Genomic DNA, 18175 nt, shown 5'->3' with positions numbered 1-18175 from the left:
ACCCTGAATCTTCTTTCCAAATGATATATACACCTTAGTTAGAACAGTGTTTTTTTTTTTTCAAATTTTATAATTATTATTCATAAACTATGATTAAAGGGTAATCATATGAAATCATAAATGGGATTAATGAATTGATTCAAAGAAAAAAAATTAAGGTGACGGAAGCCACTCCTCATCAGCAGCTTTGATTCGCCCCTACCTGCAAAATTCAACTGGCGCATTCACATTTTAACATTAAAGAAGGCATCAATTTGGATGATCCATGCAAGTTCATACATTTACTGTGAATCAAACTGCTATGAATTCTGCACTTTACATATGTTCATACACTCTATGTTGACCCTAACCTGACACTCAATTTTTCCTCAGGATACAAAAATTGGCTCCCCGTCTGGACTCTCTACCATGGGGTCTTGCCTATTATCTCACCTGTCGGCCGTAACAAAATTACCAGGAGCTGCTAAGAGGTTGAAGCAAGATTGATGCACTTGCATGCACGAGAGCTTAACAAAACTTGGAAGGGAGGGTTCCATTCAGCAGAGCGTGGCTCAGAAGAATTTGACCATTTCATCTGCATGAAGCTTCTCTTCCTCCATGGACCCATGTGGAGGTTCTTCTCCTCCATTGACCTTTTGGCTGCATCGCACATGACACCAACCATGGCGTTCAGGTAATCAGCTTTGCCTACGTAACACTTGGGTAATTGCTCTACAAGCTTGCTGTACTCATCGCACGCTTTCGCAATCTCGAATTGGTCTCGGAACTCCAATTCGATCACAAACGGGACTTGCTTCTTCTTCCCCTGTGTGCTAGCAATCACCTCAATGTATTCATGTGTCCCTGAAAGTCATTAGGTAAATACATAACATAACTAGATCAATATTTTATCAAAATTTATCTCTTGCATTAATGGAATATTTTAATTTCATTATTTTTTACATCAATGAAATTAAAAATATATATCAAAATCTTAAAAGAGAATCGTAAATTTCACATCGATATGTATTAAACTACGATAGAGTATTTAAGTGTTAGCACCATTTTTAATGAAATATTTTATGTGAGGTAAAACTGTTAAGTTCAATATACTAAACAGATAATATCTTATAAGTTGACGTAAATCGTAATATTTGGTAAATTATAAAGTTTAATATATCATATCATATAATATCTTATAAATGGGTGTAAATCATGGCATTCGATAAATTAAATGAAATCATAATATATCGATAAAATTCTATATTAAATCAATAATATAATGAGAAATTAACCTCCGGGATACTTTTTGGTGTGTTTCCACTTAGAAACACAGAGAGAGGCATTAAGTCCTCTATCACAAAGCAGACTGATTACTCTCTTTCGCAAGCAGTTGGTGCAACCATCGATGCTTGGCTTGGTGCAGCTGCAAAAGTCTGTCTCTCTTGCTACCTCTATGATTCGACAAATTTCTTGTCGTAACTTGGAACCTGTCAACACATAACGCTCTAGAATTTCCTGAAACAAAAAAAAAAAACAGTTATATAAAAAATGAAGAATCTACTGTTAAACCAAATTTGAACATTTTGGTAATGAAATTTTTGCATAAAATTTCGTAGTTAATGTGAGGAAGGAATTTTTTTTCCCTTGATTTTGAAGTATTATATTTTTAATTTAAAATACAAGATTATTAGATGAAAGACAAGTAGAATATTTGCCGTTATATTAGTTCTTTTTACATATAAACGAAATAAACTTACCTTGGTTCGTTCACCCGTAAAGGAGAGAAACTCATATTTGTCCGAGATTATCTTGATCCTCATATCACTCATAGAAATCTCATTTTAATGAAAAATTGAATAAATTTTAATACCAGTTTATCATAAGATCACACCTCTAGCTTAAAAAACATGTCTATCATGTGAAAAAAAATTCTTTACTTATAAGTTCAAGACTTATATCATTTTTTACTGAAATTCATAACACAATCATTCACCTAATTTTAATATATTTTAATTTGTTTAGCTTGTAATTTATATCTTATAATAAATTATTTTAAGGAATAAATAGTTCTGAGGTTTACTGTCAAAATCAGTCCAAAAAAAGGGGTTTTTAATATATTGTAATTCGTTTAGCTTGTAATTTATGTCTTATAATAAATTATTTTAAGGAATAAATAGTTGTGAGGTTTACTGTCAAAATCAGTCCAAAAATGGGGATCATCTGTGTATGAAAAGGGCAAACAGAAGGCTCTGGTTTATCATTTGTGTACCATACAAAAAATAGGGGCTTTTCTATGTTCATGAAGCTCTGCAACCCAACATGTGGATTAATTGCAAACATTCATTTACAAAACAATCAACACCCCCCTGATTCACCTCTCTCTCCATTTTTGACTTTGCTTTCTTTAACTGACTAACAAGTCTCAGATGCAGCTAGCTTATGGAAGTAAATCTTTATTTGATATTTTGTCCGGTTTCTAGCTAGCTTATGGACAAACCCATCAAAACCATGTCTGCTATTTCAAAGAAAGCTGCTCCTTTGTCTGCTATTTCTGATTTTTTTTTCCCCTATGAATAGTTAACCTTGAAACCAGGTTTACAGAAATATCATGAGATGTTTATGAACCCAAAATCCATAGAAACGAAGATGAAAATCCCATTCCCATGGTAATTAAATAACTATGTGGTAACATGATATACGGATAGATATAAATATACCTGAAGCAAAGCCTCCTGGGATTCCCAGTAAAGGGTACGTTCAATAGGGTCATTGGATTCATTACCATCTGATCCATAGCCATCAATAGTTTCTTGGTTAAGACAAGCATCGGATTCAGCAAAATTGTTGTTGTCCAGAAACTCTGAAACTTTCTCTTCCAGGCTGTAATTATAGTAGCAGCCATGCTGATTATGATGATGATGACCATGGTACTGTTCAAGAGCCTTCTCTCCAATAAGCTTACCCATTTCTTCTTTCGAGCCAAACCCAGATATTAATGGAATCTGGATATATATAAGAGGAAAGAAGGTTTAAAGAAAGAGAAAAACATGTGGAAATGAAGAAGAAGAAGAAGAAAAGGCTCTTGCACCAAAAATCTATCATCCGGGAGAAGAATATATATACACGCACCAACATTCCACGTCAGCATTCATAAGATTTTTTTTATTATTTATGATATATGTTTTCAGACAATTTTGCAGAGACAATAAAATAAAAATTTGAACCCCAATAATTTTGTAAAATTAGAAGTTTACCCCATCATGTTGATAAAATTCTATTATAACCCAAAAAGATTTTGAGGCTCTTCACTTAAGTCCCTGGAAAGTAGACCTGTCAATATGAGCTGGCCCGGCCCAACCCGGCCCTAGCTCTTGTGGGCTGAAAAAATATGGACGGACCGGGCCAGCCCATATTTTATACGGGTTAAAAATGTTCAGCCCAATCCAGCCCTTGCTAGCCCATGGCCCGGGCCGGGCTAGCCCTGCCCCCCTCCTCCGGCTCCCACGAGCCTGCTAACTCGTATTCGTCTTTTAAGACAAGAGCTCCTAGGCAAGGAGGGACTTTTTCTTCTGTCTGTGCGGACTGGCGCAAGGAGTCAACTGAATGACAAAAGCATCGGTTGTTCCACTTGTGGCTTGCTTTCAAGAGTTTGACCGGTAAAGGACACCAACCGTCCTACTGCACAGGGATAAAAAGAACCTTTCCGCATTCATCTTCTCTTAAGCGAGATCAGATCAGGAAAAAACCTCTACGCCTTTCGCCCTGCGGCCCTGCCCGCCCCCTCCGGCTCCCACGGCCGAGTCCCGGTTCCCCCTGCGGCCCTGCCGCCCCTCCTCCGGCTCCCACGCCCGGTTCCCCCCTGCGGCCCTGTCGCCCTCCTCCGGCTCCCACGAGTCCCGGTTCCCCCCTGCGGCCCTACCCGCCCCCCTCCGGCTCCCACGAGTCCCGGTTCCCCCTGCGGCGCTGCCCGCCCCCCTCGGCTCCCACGAGTCCCATTCCCCCTGCGGCCGCCGGGGTGGCCCGTACCAACCCGGATCAGCCTCGGGCCTAAACGGGCTAACCGTTTAGCCGGTTTTAATACGGGCTTAAATTTTAAGCCCAGCCCGTCCATATTTTAAAAAAATGGCTGGCCCGACGGGACCAAGCCCATTTTGACAGGTCTACTGGAAAGAGACAAAGGATAAGATTTTGGTTGGGGTAATAGCTTAAGTCATTCCCCTCTCCTTCTACTTAGATGAAAACGATTAACTCCTTGGGTTCATTTTTGAGTTAGGGGATAACCATTTCCGAGAATGAACATTTCTTCAAAACATAATATAATTAACATTGATTTCTTTTGGTATTAACTAGTTCGTCTCTTATGGAATAAGTTTAAATATTTGGATAAAAATATCTTTACTCATTTTAGAAAATTATTAGTGATAGATAATAGATTAAGTTGAAATTTGATATATTTAAAAAGTTACTAGAGTTTACAATATGACAACAAATTGTAAAGGCTTATTTAAATATACAAAAAAGAAAATTATAAAAAATAACTCTCCTTATCAGCCAAATTCAAATATATGTTCTATTATAATTTTAATTATTTTTAGTCAGTTTTTGACATAACTTGACAACAATATCCTTTAAACAATTTCAAACAAATTAAAACGGTTTTGATTTTTTCTATCCCATGATCCAAAAAAAAATTTCAAAATTAAATCTCAATTTTTCTCTTTTATCAAATACTTTCTATCTCACGATTCAAGTTTTTTTTTTCATCCTAAATAGTAAAGTTGTATGTTTTAGATTCTTGGATTTATTGGTTTGAACCCTACTCTTTAAGCAGGGAGATTATGCACCAACCAATAAGCAAAATGCTCTGATGCAACTCTAAAGTTAAAGAGTTGAAATTGATTAGATATATCTGTAAATTAGAACACTATTTTTGCAACCTAAATCTAACTTGCAAGCATGCAAATCAATTAATTATTAGGTATTGTATTATTGGTTTTTAAGCATTATATCATTAATTTTTAAGTATTGTGAGATTGATTATTAGACATTGCGTAACTTAATCATCACGTCTCTGGTTTTTAAGGAATGCACAACTTAGACATTACGTGACTAGGTTTTAGGTATTATGCGACTATTTTTTAAACAATGCTTAAAAACCAATCACGCAATGTCCTATTAACCAATCACGCAATGCTTTACTAACTAATCACGAAATGTCCTATCAATCAATCACACAATATTTAAAAATTAGAAACGTAATACATAAAAACCAGTCATGCAATACCTAAAAATTGATTACACAATGCCTAAAAACCATCAAAACTATCAAATTCTAGTCAACAAAATCATCAACTTCAAACAACATACTATATTCTATTTAATAACATAATCAACAAATATGCCTACTTGTCAAAAAATGCTCAAAGATTTTTCTTCGTTTATAAAAAACTGCTTCAAAATACTTAAAATGCTCAAAACGCTCAAAGATTTTTCTTCATGTATCAAAAATCACTCTAAAATGCTTAAAAAGCTTAAAGGTTTTTCTTTTTGATGAGGAATACTCCGGAGATGAATGGTCTAGTAAAGAAAGCTTAAAAGATATGAGTCAATTTGAGATGCAAACCCAAACATATGGATCAGTTTCATTAAAGACAATTTTGTCCAAAATTAATTTTACTCGATATTAACTAGTTCATCTCTTACAAAATAAGTTTAAATATTTTTAGACAAAAATATCTTTACTCATTTTAAAAATTACTCGCGATACATAATAGATTAAGTTGAAATTTGAAAGACTTAAAAAGTTATTAGAGTTTACAACATTAAAACAACTTGTAAAGGCTTATTTAAATATGAAAAAAGAAAATTGTGAGAAATAACCCTCCTCATAAACCTAATAAAAAAATATCCTTCATTATAATTTTAATTATTTTTAACTAATTTTTGACATGACTTGACAACAATGTCCTTTAAATAATTTCAAACAAATTAAACTAGTTTCGGTTTTCTCTTACCCGACATCCAAATAAAAATTTCAAAATTAAATCCCAATTTCTCTCTCTAGTCAAATACTTTCTATCTCGTTCTCCAACTCTTCCTCATCATCCCAAAGAGTAGAAATGACATCAAAGTGTGTGTTTTAGGTTCTTGAGTTTATTGGTTTATATTCATAAAACCCCAAAGTTAAAAGGTTGAAATTGATTAGATATATCTGTAAATTAGAACACTATATGACTTTGGCAACTTAAACTTGACTACAAGCAAGTAAACCAGTTAGTTATTAGGTATTGTATTACTAGTTTTTAGACATTATGTCACTAACTTTTAAGTATTGTGAGACTAGTTTTTAGGTATTACGTGACTAATCATTACATCTCTAGTTTTTAAGGATTACGCAACTTACACATTGCGTGATTGGTTTTTGGGCATTGCGTGATTGGTTTTTAAACAATACCTAAGTCAGACAATACCTAAAAACTAGTCACGTAATACCTAAGGTAAGCAATACCTTATCAACTAGTCATGAAATGTTTAAAAATTAGTAATGCAATGCTTAAAAACTAATCACGCAATGCTTAAAAGTTAGTTACACAATACCTAAAAACCACCAAAACTACCAAATTTTATTTAAAAAAATCAACAACTTCAAATAACACATTATATTTCATTTAATAACATAATCAACAAATATGTCTACTTGGCAAAAGTTGCTTAAAATATTCAAAAGTTTTTTTTTGTTTATCAAAAATCACTCCAAAATACTTAAAATGCTCAAACCACTCAAAAGTTTTTCTTCGTGTATCAAAAATCACTTCAAAATGCTCAAAATATTCAAAGATTTTTTTTTTCATGTATCAAAAATCGTTCAAAAATGCTTAAAATGCTTAAAGGTTTTTCTTTCTGATAAGGAATACTCTGGAGATGAATGGTCTGGTAAAGAAAACTTAAAGAATATGAGTCGATTTGAGACGTAAATCCAAACATATGCATCAGTTTCATTAAGGGTAATTTTATACAAAATTAATTTTTCTTGATTAAAAATAGTTAAAATTATGAAGAAGGTTATTTTCAAAAACTCTTTATGTATGAAAGGTATTTTTGAAAAGAATCCATTAAAAAATCTACAAATAATAGTGAAGACAATGAAATCTTATAAATGTGGAAAAACAATTAGATAATGGGATATATTAAAATTACCTAATTTGATATATATATATATAGATAAAAAAGTAAGCTTTGTATAAAAAACCAATTATGCTACGAAATATATTTTATAATGGAATAGAAAAGGAAATATATCTTATTAAGAAATTATTATATACATCGACCATAAAATTTTTTAATTTCTCATTTTGATTATAGTTAAAAAAATCAATAAATTGATATAATTATTAGATGAACACATGTGGATTATGTAAATTTGTCTATAAAGTTCAAAAATTCGATATGAGTTATATGATAATTATTTACTTTAATTTATTATGTAGTACACTTATACTACAACTTTTCATAGCTTGAGAGGCCCTTTAAAGGGTAGGGGACAAGATGTGAAACACATTAGTTGGAAAGGTGGGAGCACGTTTTCCATGCATATTTTGGTGACTTGGTTTTGCATGGTGATGGGGTTTGGATTATTGTAGGATTAGTTTTATGGCTTACATTATCTACAACTTGACTCTGCCAGTGGCCATAAAAGCAATGCTTGTGCTGTGGGTTTGATTTCCTCCCCAATTGTTGTTTGTCCTCACCTTTCAACCATAACTATGAAAAGGAAATTTCGCTCTTGTAGCAAAAAAGCAAAGTCCCTTTTCGTATAAAAAAGCAAATGATAATTTTAGATAATAAAAGGTATAATGTTGGGAAAAAAACTTCTGAATTGTTTTAAAAAATTTAAATAAATCTTTATTTATGCACACTTGTAATTAATGTTGACTAATTATTGTTAATCAAAATATAAACTTTTCATCTCATACACCAAGTGACGTTGACATAACATTGACGTGAAAAATAAAAATGTCACAAGCGACGGCAGAGGGTAGTATATTTATGGCTCAAAATCAAAATTTTTAAAATTTTTTACTTTACTATGTACTAGCTACATTGTCAAGAGCATCTTTTAACTTTTGATAAATTAATTGGTTTAATGATACTCAAAGTTAGGTGCCATCTTTTGTCCTTCAAATTAAATGGTCTAGGACTTAAAACTTATAATATTATTTTTATTCGTCTTTAATCATCTTCCTTCTTAGTTCTCATTTAAAGAATTAATGGTATAGTTGAATAAATTATCTTTGACTTGGTAGATATAACATATAATCTGATCATGAATGATCATATATAATTGTGTTCCAATAGTTATTTTATACTATCCTTTTTATGTAACAAGTATTAATGTTAGTAAACATGCAGTAATTTTGTAAAAGCATCTCTCTCTTAAAGTTATATAGTATTTATTTATATGGAATCTCCTTTGTCTTTGGCCCCTCTAACAAAACAATTGATACATTTTTTAAAAGAAAAGATGTAAATCATCTAAATAATTCTATTATATTTGAGCCATCAAACCTCAATACTTTAACTCATGAACAAGAGCAATTTGAATCAAAACTCTGGGTTTCCTAGGGTGGATTACAAACTCATATAGATCCAGACACATGAATTAAAGATGAGTCAGCAAGCAATTTGCACAAAAATTTGCCTCTCATCTCAAAGAACATACGTAATAGACAATTTCCAATCATGTTCTAGGAGGCTGTTAATGTTCTTCAATAAAGGAAAACAAGGATAAGAAGATATTGTAGCACTATCTCAATCCTTATCAATCATAGGCCTCTCTTAAAACAAGTTCAAGAAAATATGCAGACCATGGCCCATAGTTCTTCTGTCAACTCTATAGCCACACCAACTACACAAGTGAGATGTTCGAGCCACCTTCCAGATGATCTCTAAGCACCACTCCTGCACCTACTGTGCCTGGATTGCCCATAGAAGTGATGTCCACATTCACCTTTGACATATTTAGGCAACCAATCAGTACTTGCTTAGTTGATTGAGTCCTTGTTAACTTTCAAGAGTCCTTCACCTATTCCACCTCGTTGAATAACCATAGCTCAAGCTTATCACAGCCATGAGAAATAAGGATCAAAAAGCATAGAAATCTCTCCACCCACACATTAACCAAATTATACAACTTAAAGTACTATGCCAACAAATGATCGACACTAGGCTGCTTTCTTAATCATAGGACAATCCCAAAGGATATGTCATTCCCTTAATTTTTGAAGGCATATTAGCTACCATGGCCAATGCTGATTTTCTAGTTTAAGAAAACTAGTACAGACCACTCATAGAAGCTAAAGTATCTAAGACCCCAGTTCTGCAAATCTTTCCCTTACTGAAAAGGCAAGTTTCAGCTCATCAGCATTATATAAACCCTCAACAACCTTTTGTCTGACCTTAATATAGGGTATAAAGCCCCTCTCAGTCATTGCTATAACCACCTTTCCTGCCAAAATATACTCACAACATTCCAAGCATCCTTCAACCACTAACTCATAGCTCTCAAACCCAACAGGGTTACCTTCTCTCTCCAAGAATTCAATCATCTCAATAGCTTTCCATATCTCTCTATTTGCCCGTAAAGTTGCCAACACTTTCACCACTGTTCCCTGCCTCGGTGTCAATCTAGCTTTCTGGACCATTTGCTTCATTAACTCCACCGCATCAACTGTTTTTCTAAATGTGCACATTGCAGCAATTAAACCAGCATAGCTCTCCAAATCAGGAAGGGAACCGGCTCCACTCATACCCTTCAAGACTTTAACTGCCTCCTCCAACCGATCAACAGCACAAAGAGATGATATAAGGTAATTGCACATTAGTGAGTCAGGACAATATCCGATGTCTTGCATCTCCATAAGGCTATCAGAAACAGACTGAGATTGGCCTTGGCAGTTAAGCCATGCAGAAGAAAGGAGGAGTTTGATTTGCGGAGCAGGGAGACAGCCAGATCGAAGAGTGCATTGAAGGATGGCAAGCGAAAGAGGGATGGGGTGGGGACTTTGAAGAGTGTCCGAAAGAAGAAGATCATAGGCAATGCGGAGGCGAAAGCGGGGCCTAATAGATTTAAAAGATTGTAAAATTTCATCAATGATTTGGGTTCTAAGCTTCAAAGGGAAGGTGGAGAGAAATGAGAAAGGATTCGGAATGAGCGCAGCTTTTTTTACAGCAATGAGAATATCAGGAAGTTGTTTGTAGGATTTGGCTTCAACAGCAGCTTTGATGGTTTCTTCAACGGAGTGTAATGAAGAGATTGAGTGAATTAAAGAAGAGTGGAAAACGCATGGATAAAGATTAAACAGAGTTCTGTAAAGATTTGTTGGTCTAGTTGCCATTTTCGGGTTTATGACATACCAGTGCTAGTAAGAGTGTCCAACCTGGAAGGAATGAATCATGCAAAACAGTTAAATAAAGAAGAAAATGGAACAGGATATTTGGGATATACTTATAATGATAAACTTTCCAACATAACTATGCTATGCTAATACCAAATAAGGCATCATTTTCAGGATTAACAGTGAAAATTCAAGGAATGACAAATATGAGTGCGAATTCAAGCTTCATTGGGTAAACCCAACCTTCCCAAACTCTAATTTGCTGTAAATAAGGACCCAACGTTGCACTAATTCAGTTTCCATAACTTTTTATACACCAAAACTTAAAGAGAAAAATCGAATTTAAGAGAGGAAGATAGCGAGGGAGACCTGTTTCATGGAGTCCGCGATCGTCGCTAGGAAGAGGGTGGCTCGGAAAGTAACAGTGGAGGAAGAGAAAGCTCCGGTAAAGGAGAGCCCCCGCTCGTCGGCGTGGAGGAGGATTCTATTGGGGTTCACCGGTGGAATTGAACGTGAGAAAACTAAGCGAGGGGGGGAAGGCTACTCCCTCCATAATATTTTATTAAAATAATAAAAACTTATATTGTCATCTTAATATTTTAATTAAATAGAACTTAGAATCAAAATTATAAAAAAATATAAAATAAAATAACCAAGTTATAGTATAAACTTATAATAAAAATGAATTTTAATAATAAAATACAAAACTTTGAAGTGAAATATCCCATCTCTCTAACTTTTAGACATAATTACAAACAAACCAATTGATTTTCGAAATGGACGCTCCACAATAAGAAAATTCATCTGTTAAACACATAAGTTCAACTATTGATCAACTATTAGTACTTTAATTTGTTTGATAATTTAAATAATATTAAAAAAATAATTTTATTTTTTAATAATTTTAAAAATTACTATTATATAATATTTTTTTACACAAAAAAAAATTCAAGGGAGCATTGAGAGGAGCAGTGATGCTCCCAAGGGAAGAGAGCATTGATCTCCGATCGGAGGGAGCACCAAATCGATGCTTCCAAGGGTGCTTCTTTTCTTGGGGAGCACTTGTAGTGGGGTGGTCAAACAGCGAATGGGAGCGTTGTCGATCAATCACATTATTTGAAAAAAAAAAAAATATTTTAGTTATTTAATTATTTCTGTTAACAGTGTTTACATTCTTAAAATGAAGTATTCATTTTAAAAATAAATGAACTTGTTTAAAGATATAAAGGTATTTTACCCAAAATTTATAAATAAATCAACCCATAATAATGTATCACCATTGGTTTCAATCTCATCCTTGTAGCTCTCAATTTCACTATTAAAGTTACAATCTCATGGTCACCATTATCAATTTCAACTTTATGTCGTGTAAGCCCATAATAAATTATATTTATATAGTTTTCAAGAAAAATATTAACTAAAACATAACCATCATCAACTATCTTTAATACTTTTACATTTTTAACAAGTTATTAATTGATGTCATAATTTTAATAGACTTGATGTGTGTCCTTGCAAACTAAAATAAAGTCTGTGAATTAATATATTTTGTAAAAGAATTATAATGTATTATTATTATGAAATCTTCATTGCATCAAAGCATTATTCTTACATTGTTCATAGTGGATGTTTTATCAAGATACGCTATTGATAGAAATTGAGAAATTATCACATGTTATGTTTCTTATTTGTGAAGTAGGCAAACAATTTATAAATTTAAAGTATGAAAATACTTGAAACTAACATGTAGATGTTTGTTAGAAAAACAAGTTCATTGAACATAATCGTCTCTGAGAAATGCATTTGGTAATTTACTATAAGTATTTTTTAAAATATATTCTCATGTGTTAGTCATGTAAATGATTCTTAAATTTGATATCACCAAATTATTTGATATTGATATTGTTATACTTTGATATCATCTTAACTAGTCTTAGCTAATAATGTAAAATTGGATGAATATTCGATATAGCATGAAGAACATGAAGATAAACGAATGGTCAATAAAAGATACATCATCCTAGTGATTTGAGGAAGATATCTCATAGATACTTAGCATGTTTTTTTTTTTTTTTGAATAGCAATACTTAGCATGTTTTAACTCATGCAAATTCTTGGTCAAAGTCGAATCAAGATTTAGAATAAAGGTTTTTTGAATTTCATTAAGAGTCAATAGCGAGCATTAAGAACTAAAATGATAAAGAAAAAAATTTATATAGAGTAAATACTGAATCATGATATATGTTTTATCATGATGTTGAATGATGAGAAAGGAGTTACACTAAATACTAAACATTGAAAGGTTAACCACTATGACTCTTTTTTAACATTGAGATAGCCATGATACAATTTTAGATGTCAATTTGGATCTATAAATAAAAATAATCAATTTGGGAAATTGAAGATAAATGCAATTGTGTTTTAATTCATCTAATGCTTTTCGGATTAAGATTATAATTCATATTTACAGCCAACATGTTAAGTAGTAAATGCATCACACACGTTAAAAAATGATAATTGAGAATGTAAAATGTGAAATTAAATTGAACTTAATTGAAAAGGAAAATTTGAACTTCAAGAACTTAATTGAAAGAGTTCAATTAAGTAATAACAATTTTATAAAAGGTAAAAAATTATGCTAGTCCAACTATGATTAAGATTAATATAATTGCCCAAAAATATGTCTTATTTTATATATGGAAAATACATATTGCTCTTAAAACACTTGAGAGAGAGCTAAGGAAGAGACTCGACAATCTTAACTTTCTCTAGATATCGGTGTCGCCCCACTTTTCCATGGGTATTGATTTTACCTCCTCCCCTTGAGTATCAGCAACATCACCTCCTTTTCTTCCTCGCTTTGTGGTTTTGAGTTTGTAACACATGTAAAATGTCCTTTGTATTACTATTGTATGAAGGAAAAATGCTATTAGCACCAACCTTATATTTTTATATAAAATGAAAAAAGGTAAAATAATCAAATTTTTTTTACTTTTGATCATAATTACACATGAGTCAATTAGTTTTTAAAACAAACACTTCGTCTCAAATATGTAAACGATGTTAATGATTAAGTATGAAATGTTTAAAATACCTTTATTACTTTTTCACTCTTTTAGGTTTGCCAACAATGCTCTCTTACTTTGACTGACAATCCCAAGGGAGCACTAGATCTAAGGAGTGCCAATCTAGTGCTCCCTATTAATTTCTTCAGGAGCACCATCCTAGTTGGCGAGATAGTTTTTTTTTTTTTGAAAAAGTTATAGTTTAGTAATTTTTAAAATTAATGAAAGGTAAAATTATCTTTTCAATATTATCATGTTATTAAATTAATAAAAATATTAACAATTTGATTAACGATTAGAGTAAAATCTATGCTTTTAAAATGAAGTGTTCATTTTGAAAATTGATAGATTCACATGTAATTATGGTTAAAAGTTTAGGAAGTTTATGTATTTTACAAAAAAAAAAAAACGAGATGAGAAGGATATTAATGAGGCTTGACCTCCATGTAGTAAGAATAAATGTGGGAATGGGTTAATTTATGCACTTGGAATGTCCATTGTTTCTCTTATATTGTAACTACGTTATTGGTTAATGAATGAAATACACCCTCTTCCAAGAAAAAAAGTTGAAAACTATATAAAAGGACAGCATTAGACCTAGAAATGATTAGGTTACTACAAGCAAAATCAAATGTTTACATTACACATTAAAGCTTAAATTATATATTTATTCAGTTAAAATTTAGTACAAAAAATTCTTGAAATGAAATTAGAAGAAAGAAGAAAGAGTAACAAATAGTGAAAAGGAAATTAAAAAAAATGAACATGGGTAATTGGATTCATAAAAAAATGAGAAATGAAAATTGTGGACACTAGACCCACACTAACCATACTCCCCATTTGCTCCTCCAGAAGTTAGTTTATCCACTCACCCTTTCTGTGGCCATGCAAACCCCTTCACTCTCTCCCTCGCCTATTCTCTCCTCTCGCCATGTCCACAGCTTTCCACCCTAATTACCATTTCATCCCTGCCCCTACCCCTGCTCTCCGCGGCCGCAGCCGCCGCCTCAATCTCCCATCGCCACGCCCAATTCTCCTCCGCGCCAACAACCCTCCGTCTCTTGGCTACCGTTTCGCCCGTAAACAATGTAGTAGTAGCAGCATAATCACGTGCAAAGCGACAGAAGTGTCTTCTCTGAGCGAAGAATCAGCGGCGTCGAGCGGTGGTGGTGTTCAGAACTGGGTGCCGGTGGTGCCGCTGGCAGCGCTGCCCAAGGGAGAGCGGCGCGTGATCATTCAAGACGGGGAGACAATACTGTTGCTTTGGTATAAGGATGAGATTTTCGCTATTGAGAATCGTTCGCCTGCTGAAGGAGCTTACACTGAAGGCTTGCTCAACGCCAAGCTCACCCAGGTTCTTTTTTTCTCATTTACTCTGCCATTTGCATCCCTCTAAGAACTGGAAGTAAGTTCATCGCAATTTAAGTGTCAGGTTCAGTCATGTGGAATTCAAGTATTGTAAGAGCATGGCACATAACATCTGTGTGAATGGGCAACAGAGATTGGGTTGAAAAGGTAATAGAAAGGGGTGAGATTTAGGGGATTCCAGCACGATATCTCTACTCATTTTCAGGAGTTAGTGAACAAATTATCTCAAAATTTAAGCTAGTAGTAAAGATCCTAACTTTTTATATGTAAGTTCTAACACTGCCCTCAGATGAAGAGGGTCTTTAGGAGAATTGAGAATTGTGTGTCATCAGCTTTATGCTCTGCTATGCAATGCCCATATGTCTTCCACATTGTCTAAATCGTTTATAATTGAAGGGAGTTTACAATAAACTCCACAACTTTTGGTATTGAAAGAAAATCTGTTGTCTGGCTGGGACAATCGTTGCTGGTATGGCGGAAAAAGCCAATCCAAAGTGCATTCCTTTTGTCTCCTGTTGGTGAACACTGATTCGCTGGTAGTGGGCTTGATTATTCAGTAAATTGTATTGTCCAGAAGCCAAAACAAGATGAAACACCAAAACTGTCTAGAGGCAATAATGCTTCTCTGTTGCTTGCTTGGACAGAGAAGCGGGAGGATAAAAGTACTTCTCTTTTGTACACTGTCATCTTTCCAAGTTGGAGACATTGTTCTTGGCCAATCAGTTGGACATCAGAAGAGGAAAATTTGAGACAACATGAGAAGTTATATAATGACAAAGAATTTGAACTTTTTCTTTTGTGCTGTTTCTAAGAACAAGTAGAAAATTTTAATTTTTACTATTCTCTAATTTCCTCCTTCCTGTCTTCCCTAGATCATTTTTTCATCTTCCCTACTTAGCTAAGCAATTTGATGGTGATTATCATCTTGACTTCTTTGGCGTTATACTTGTTTTATGTCTTCGTGGATCATGTAAGAATTTGTGACTATGATAGGCATTGACCCTGTCCAGGTCTTACAAGAATCCAATTCTTTCATCGGATAGAATACCTGTATTGATGTCAACTTGGACTTTTTATGTGGAACCTTTGAGTTCTCGAGCCCCGAAATCATCAACTTATAGTATTGCACTTCCAAGGTCTGTCACTTCATATCTGACATGCAACAATTATCTAATAATCAAATACCTTGCAGGTATTGTTTTATGTGAACGGTTCTGGTTTTTATTTTAATTGCTTTCATTTCATATACAGAGTTTTAGCAGTTGTAAATACCAATCAGATATTTTTACCTGCTCAGGAACATTAGAAACTTTTATGAATTTGGACATGAGGCTATTGTTCTCTGTAATTCGCAGCCTGCTTCCATTTGTGATATCTAGAATGATGGAAAGCAAAGTGTCTGATTATATTCTTCATTTTTCTTACAGGATGGTTGTATAGTTTGTCCAACAACTGATAGCACATTTGATCTTCGGACTGGAGCCATCAAGGAATGGTATCCAAAAAACCCGGTGCTGCGAGTCCTTACACCTGCTTTGAGGACATTGTATATCTACCCTGTAAAAACAGATGAAGAAAACATTTTAATCAGCATGAGAGGCAGTGCAAAAGCTGATGCAGCTGCAGAGATTGTCTTTAGTGGGAGAGCTCAACCTGGTGTAACGGCTACCGATGTCAATGTGGATGAGGTAACTACATTGCTGTTGTTTTTCAAAGCAAAAAAACATTCAGACATGGTAGAAGCATGAAATTGACTTGTTAGATAAATTTTTGCGTCTAATATTCTTTAGGTGAGAATGGTAGTTGATGAGAACTCAGAGGGGTTTGGTTTCACGGGAAAGAATGAAATTATAAATGGGAAGGCAGCTATCATCGGTTTCCTGCTGTTGCTGGATTTCGAGCTCCTAACCGGTAAAGGTCTTTTGAAAGGAACGGGCTTCTTGGACTTCATATATGCTGCTTCAAATGCCTTCAACTAGAATTACAATTACCATTTCATTCACAAGGGGGATATCTTCTCTTCCTATTCTCACTAAATTGTCATGTATAATCACTTGAATTCTCTGGATATTTGCCTAGAAATTTGACGACATTGATTGTTGATGATTCCTGATTAATATGTATAACAAAATACCAATTTCCATGAAACCAACAGCCTTATAACGTTGTGTTTAACTGCATCTTGGAAATGACTCCAAACAAAGGAAGTCTTCATGATGACCAGAAATGGTAGGTTGTGTATTCACGTGTGTCTGTGAGCGCACACGTTCAAATATATTGACCAACACTATACAGGAAAACACGTCCACATAAGAATAATACTACAAGCAAACAGAAGATGAAAACAACACAAACCAGTGGCAGATACTAGCATCAATGATGCAACAATGACAGTCTTAATGCAAAATTGCCCACTTCAGCATCAAATCGGGTGGGGGCAAACCTACATTGATATGCAAAATTACCGACTTAAGTCCGAATTGGATTCTTTAATACTGCGTTTGGTTGGAAAAAAGGAACAAATTTCTTCTTTCCTCAATAGTTTGGTTAAGTTAGTTTCTTTCTCTTCATCCATATAGACTATTAGTAATGTTTCTGATTAAGTTTAATATTGCGAATCAAGTGATACCATATCCCAGTAACCAAACCTATTAATATAGATTAATCTATAGGTTAGATTTAGCACTAAACTATACATTCAAAGTGAATGACAATACACATTTTTCCTTCTAATTCTAAGTCTAGTCTTGCTCTTTCTGAATTTGAGGTGTAACCCTCATTAATTCTTCTTATTGTTCATATAAGGAAGTCTAGGCAAGAAGCAGGTTAAACAATAAATAAGGCTGGATAATAATTGTTGCGCCCCTTTGTTAAGAATTTGTGAGAATCCGCTATATTATATATGTAGAGACTTGAACTTATATTTTGGGTTGACGTGATTAATATCACTAGAATCTTACACCTGTTGGTGTGATCTTAAAAATTTTGTGCAACTTGTATTAGGTTTGATTTGGACTTGAAGGCCCCAATGGGAAGAGATTAATATGACACCTTCAATCTTATATTCAGAATTTATGAAAATCCGTTATGGTATACACGTAGAGATTTGTATTTTGATAGTGTTTAGAGGACAAAATTGACAAAAATCCATATGATTTATTTATATATTTTCCATGAAAAGAATAATGCTACCAAATAGGTGTTTGGTACTATTCTTCATGGGTAATATTTCAAGATTGAAGAAGCATGATTTCACTTCCAATCCATGCATGACACATGCTGCGGAAAAGACCCATTAATCCGCCTGAGGAATCTTTGCACCGACTTGACCAGCACAAGGCAGATTCAAGCAGTCAATGATTTAGA

General features: G+C 33.8%; 3 protein-coding genes across 3 annotated transcripts; 1 reads left to right on the top strand and 2 right to left on the bottom strand.

Annotated features, from left to right (window-relative positions):
• Positions 1-229: 229 nt before the first annotated feature.
• Positions 230-3065, bottom strand: LOC110419458 (uncharacterized). Its single transcript, XM_021432521.2, is given in 4 exon segments — positions 230-533; positions 536-843; positions 1275-1497; positions 2700-3065. Coding segments are annotated over 4 exon segments (885 nt in total). The 5' UTR covers positions 2949-3065; the 3' UTR covers positions 230-428.
• Positions 3066-8542: 5477 nt separating this feature from the next.
• On the bottom strand, positions 8543-10966 carry LOC110419397 (Pentatricopeptide repeat (PPR) superfamily protein). The gene is made up of 2 exons (XM_021432421.2): positions 10746-10966; positions 8543-10418 (listed from the first exon to the last, which is right to left on the bottom strand). Exon 2 carries the CDS (start codon positions 10374-10376, stop codon positions 9345-9347), a length of 1032 nt encoding a protein of 343 aa, XP_021288096.1. The 5' UTR covers positions 10377-10418; positions 10746-10966; the 3' UTR covers positions 8543-9344.
• Positions 10967-14293: 3327 nt separating this feature from the next.
• Positions 14294-16910, top strand: LOC110419478 (Rieske (2Fe-2S) domain-containing protein). The gene is made up of 3 exons (XM_021432549.2): positions 14294-14795; positions 16237-16497; positions 16600-16910. The coding sequence occupies exons 1-3, from the start codon at positions 14373-14375 to the stop codon at positions 16786-16788; spliced, it is 873 nt and encodes a 290-aa protein (XP_021288224.1). The 5' UTR covers positions 14294-14372; the 3' UTR covers positions 16789-16910.
• The last annotated feature ends 1265 nt before the right edge of the window (positions 16911-18175 follow it).

Source organism: Theobroma umbraticum, unplaced genomic scaffold (assembly GCF_002168275.2).
Source record: "Theobroma umbraticum cultivar Fairchild unplaced genomic scaffold, ASM216827v3 scaffold_67.0, whole genome shotgun sequence".
Lineage (NCBI taxonomy): Eukaryota > Viridiplantae > Streptophyta > Magnoliopsida > Malvales > Malvaceae > Theobroma > Theobroma umbraticum.
Note: the sequence above shows the minus strand (reverse complement) of the source record. Positions and strands in the feature narration are given on the sequence as shown.

Coding starts and splice junctions, on each gene's coding strand:
- LOC110419478 (XM_021432549.2), top strand. CDS start 14,373: ATGTCCACAGCTTTCCACCCTAATTACCATTTCATCCCTGCCCCTACC. Junction 14,796..16,236: donor TCAACGCCAAGCTCACCCAG/GTTCTTTTTTTC, acceptor TTTTTCTTACAG/GATGGTTGTATAGTTTGTCC. Junction 16,498..16,599: donor CCGATGTCAATGTGGATGAG/GTAACTACATTG, acceptor AATATTCTTTAG/GTGAGAATGGTAGTTGATGA.
- LOC110419397 (XM_021432421.2), bottom strand. CDS start 10,376: ATGGCAACTAGACCAACAAATCTTTACAGAACTCTGTTTAATCTTTAT.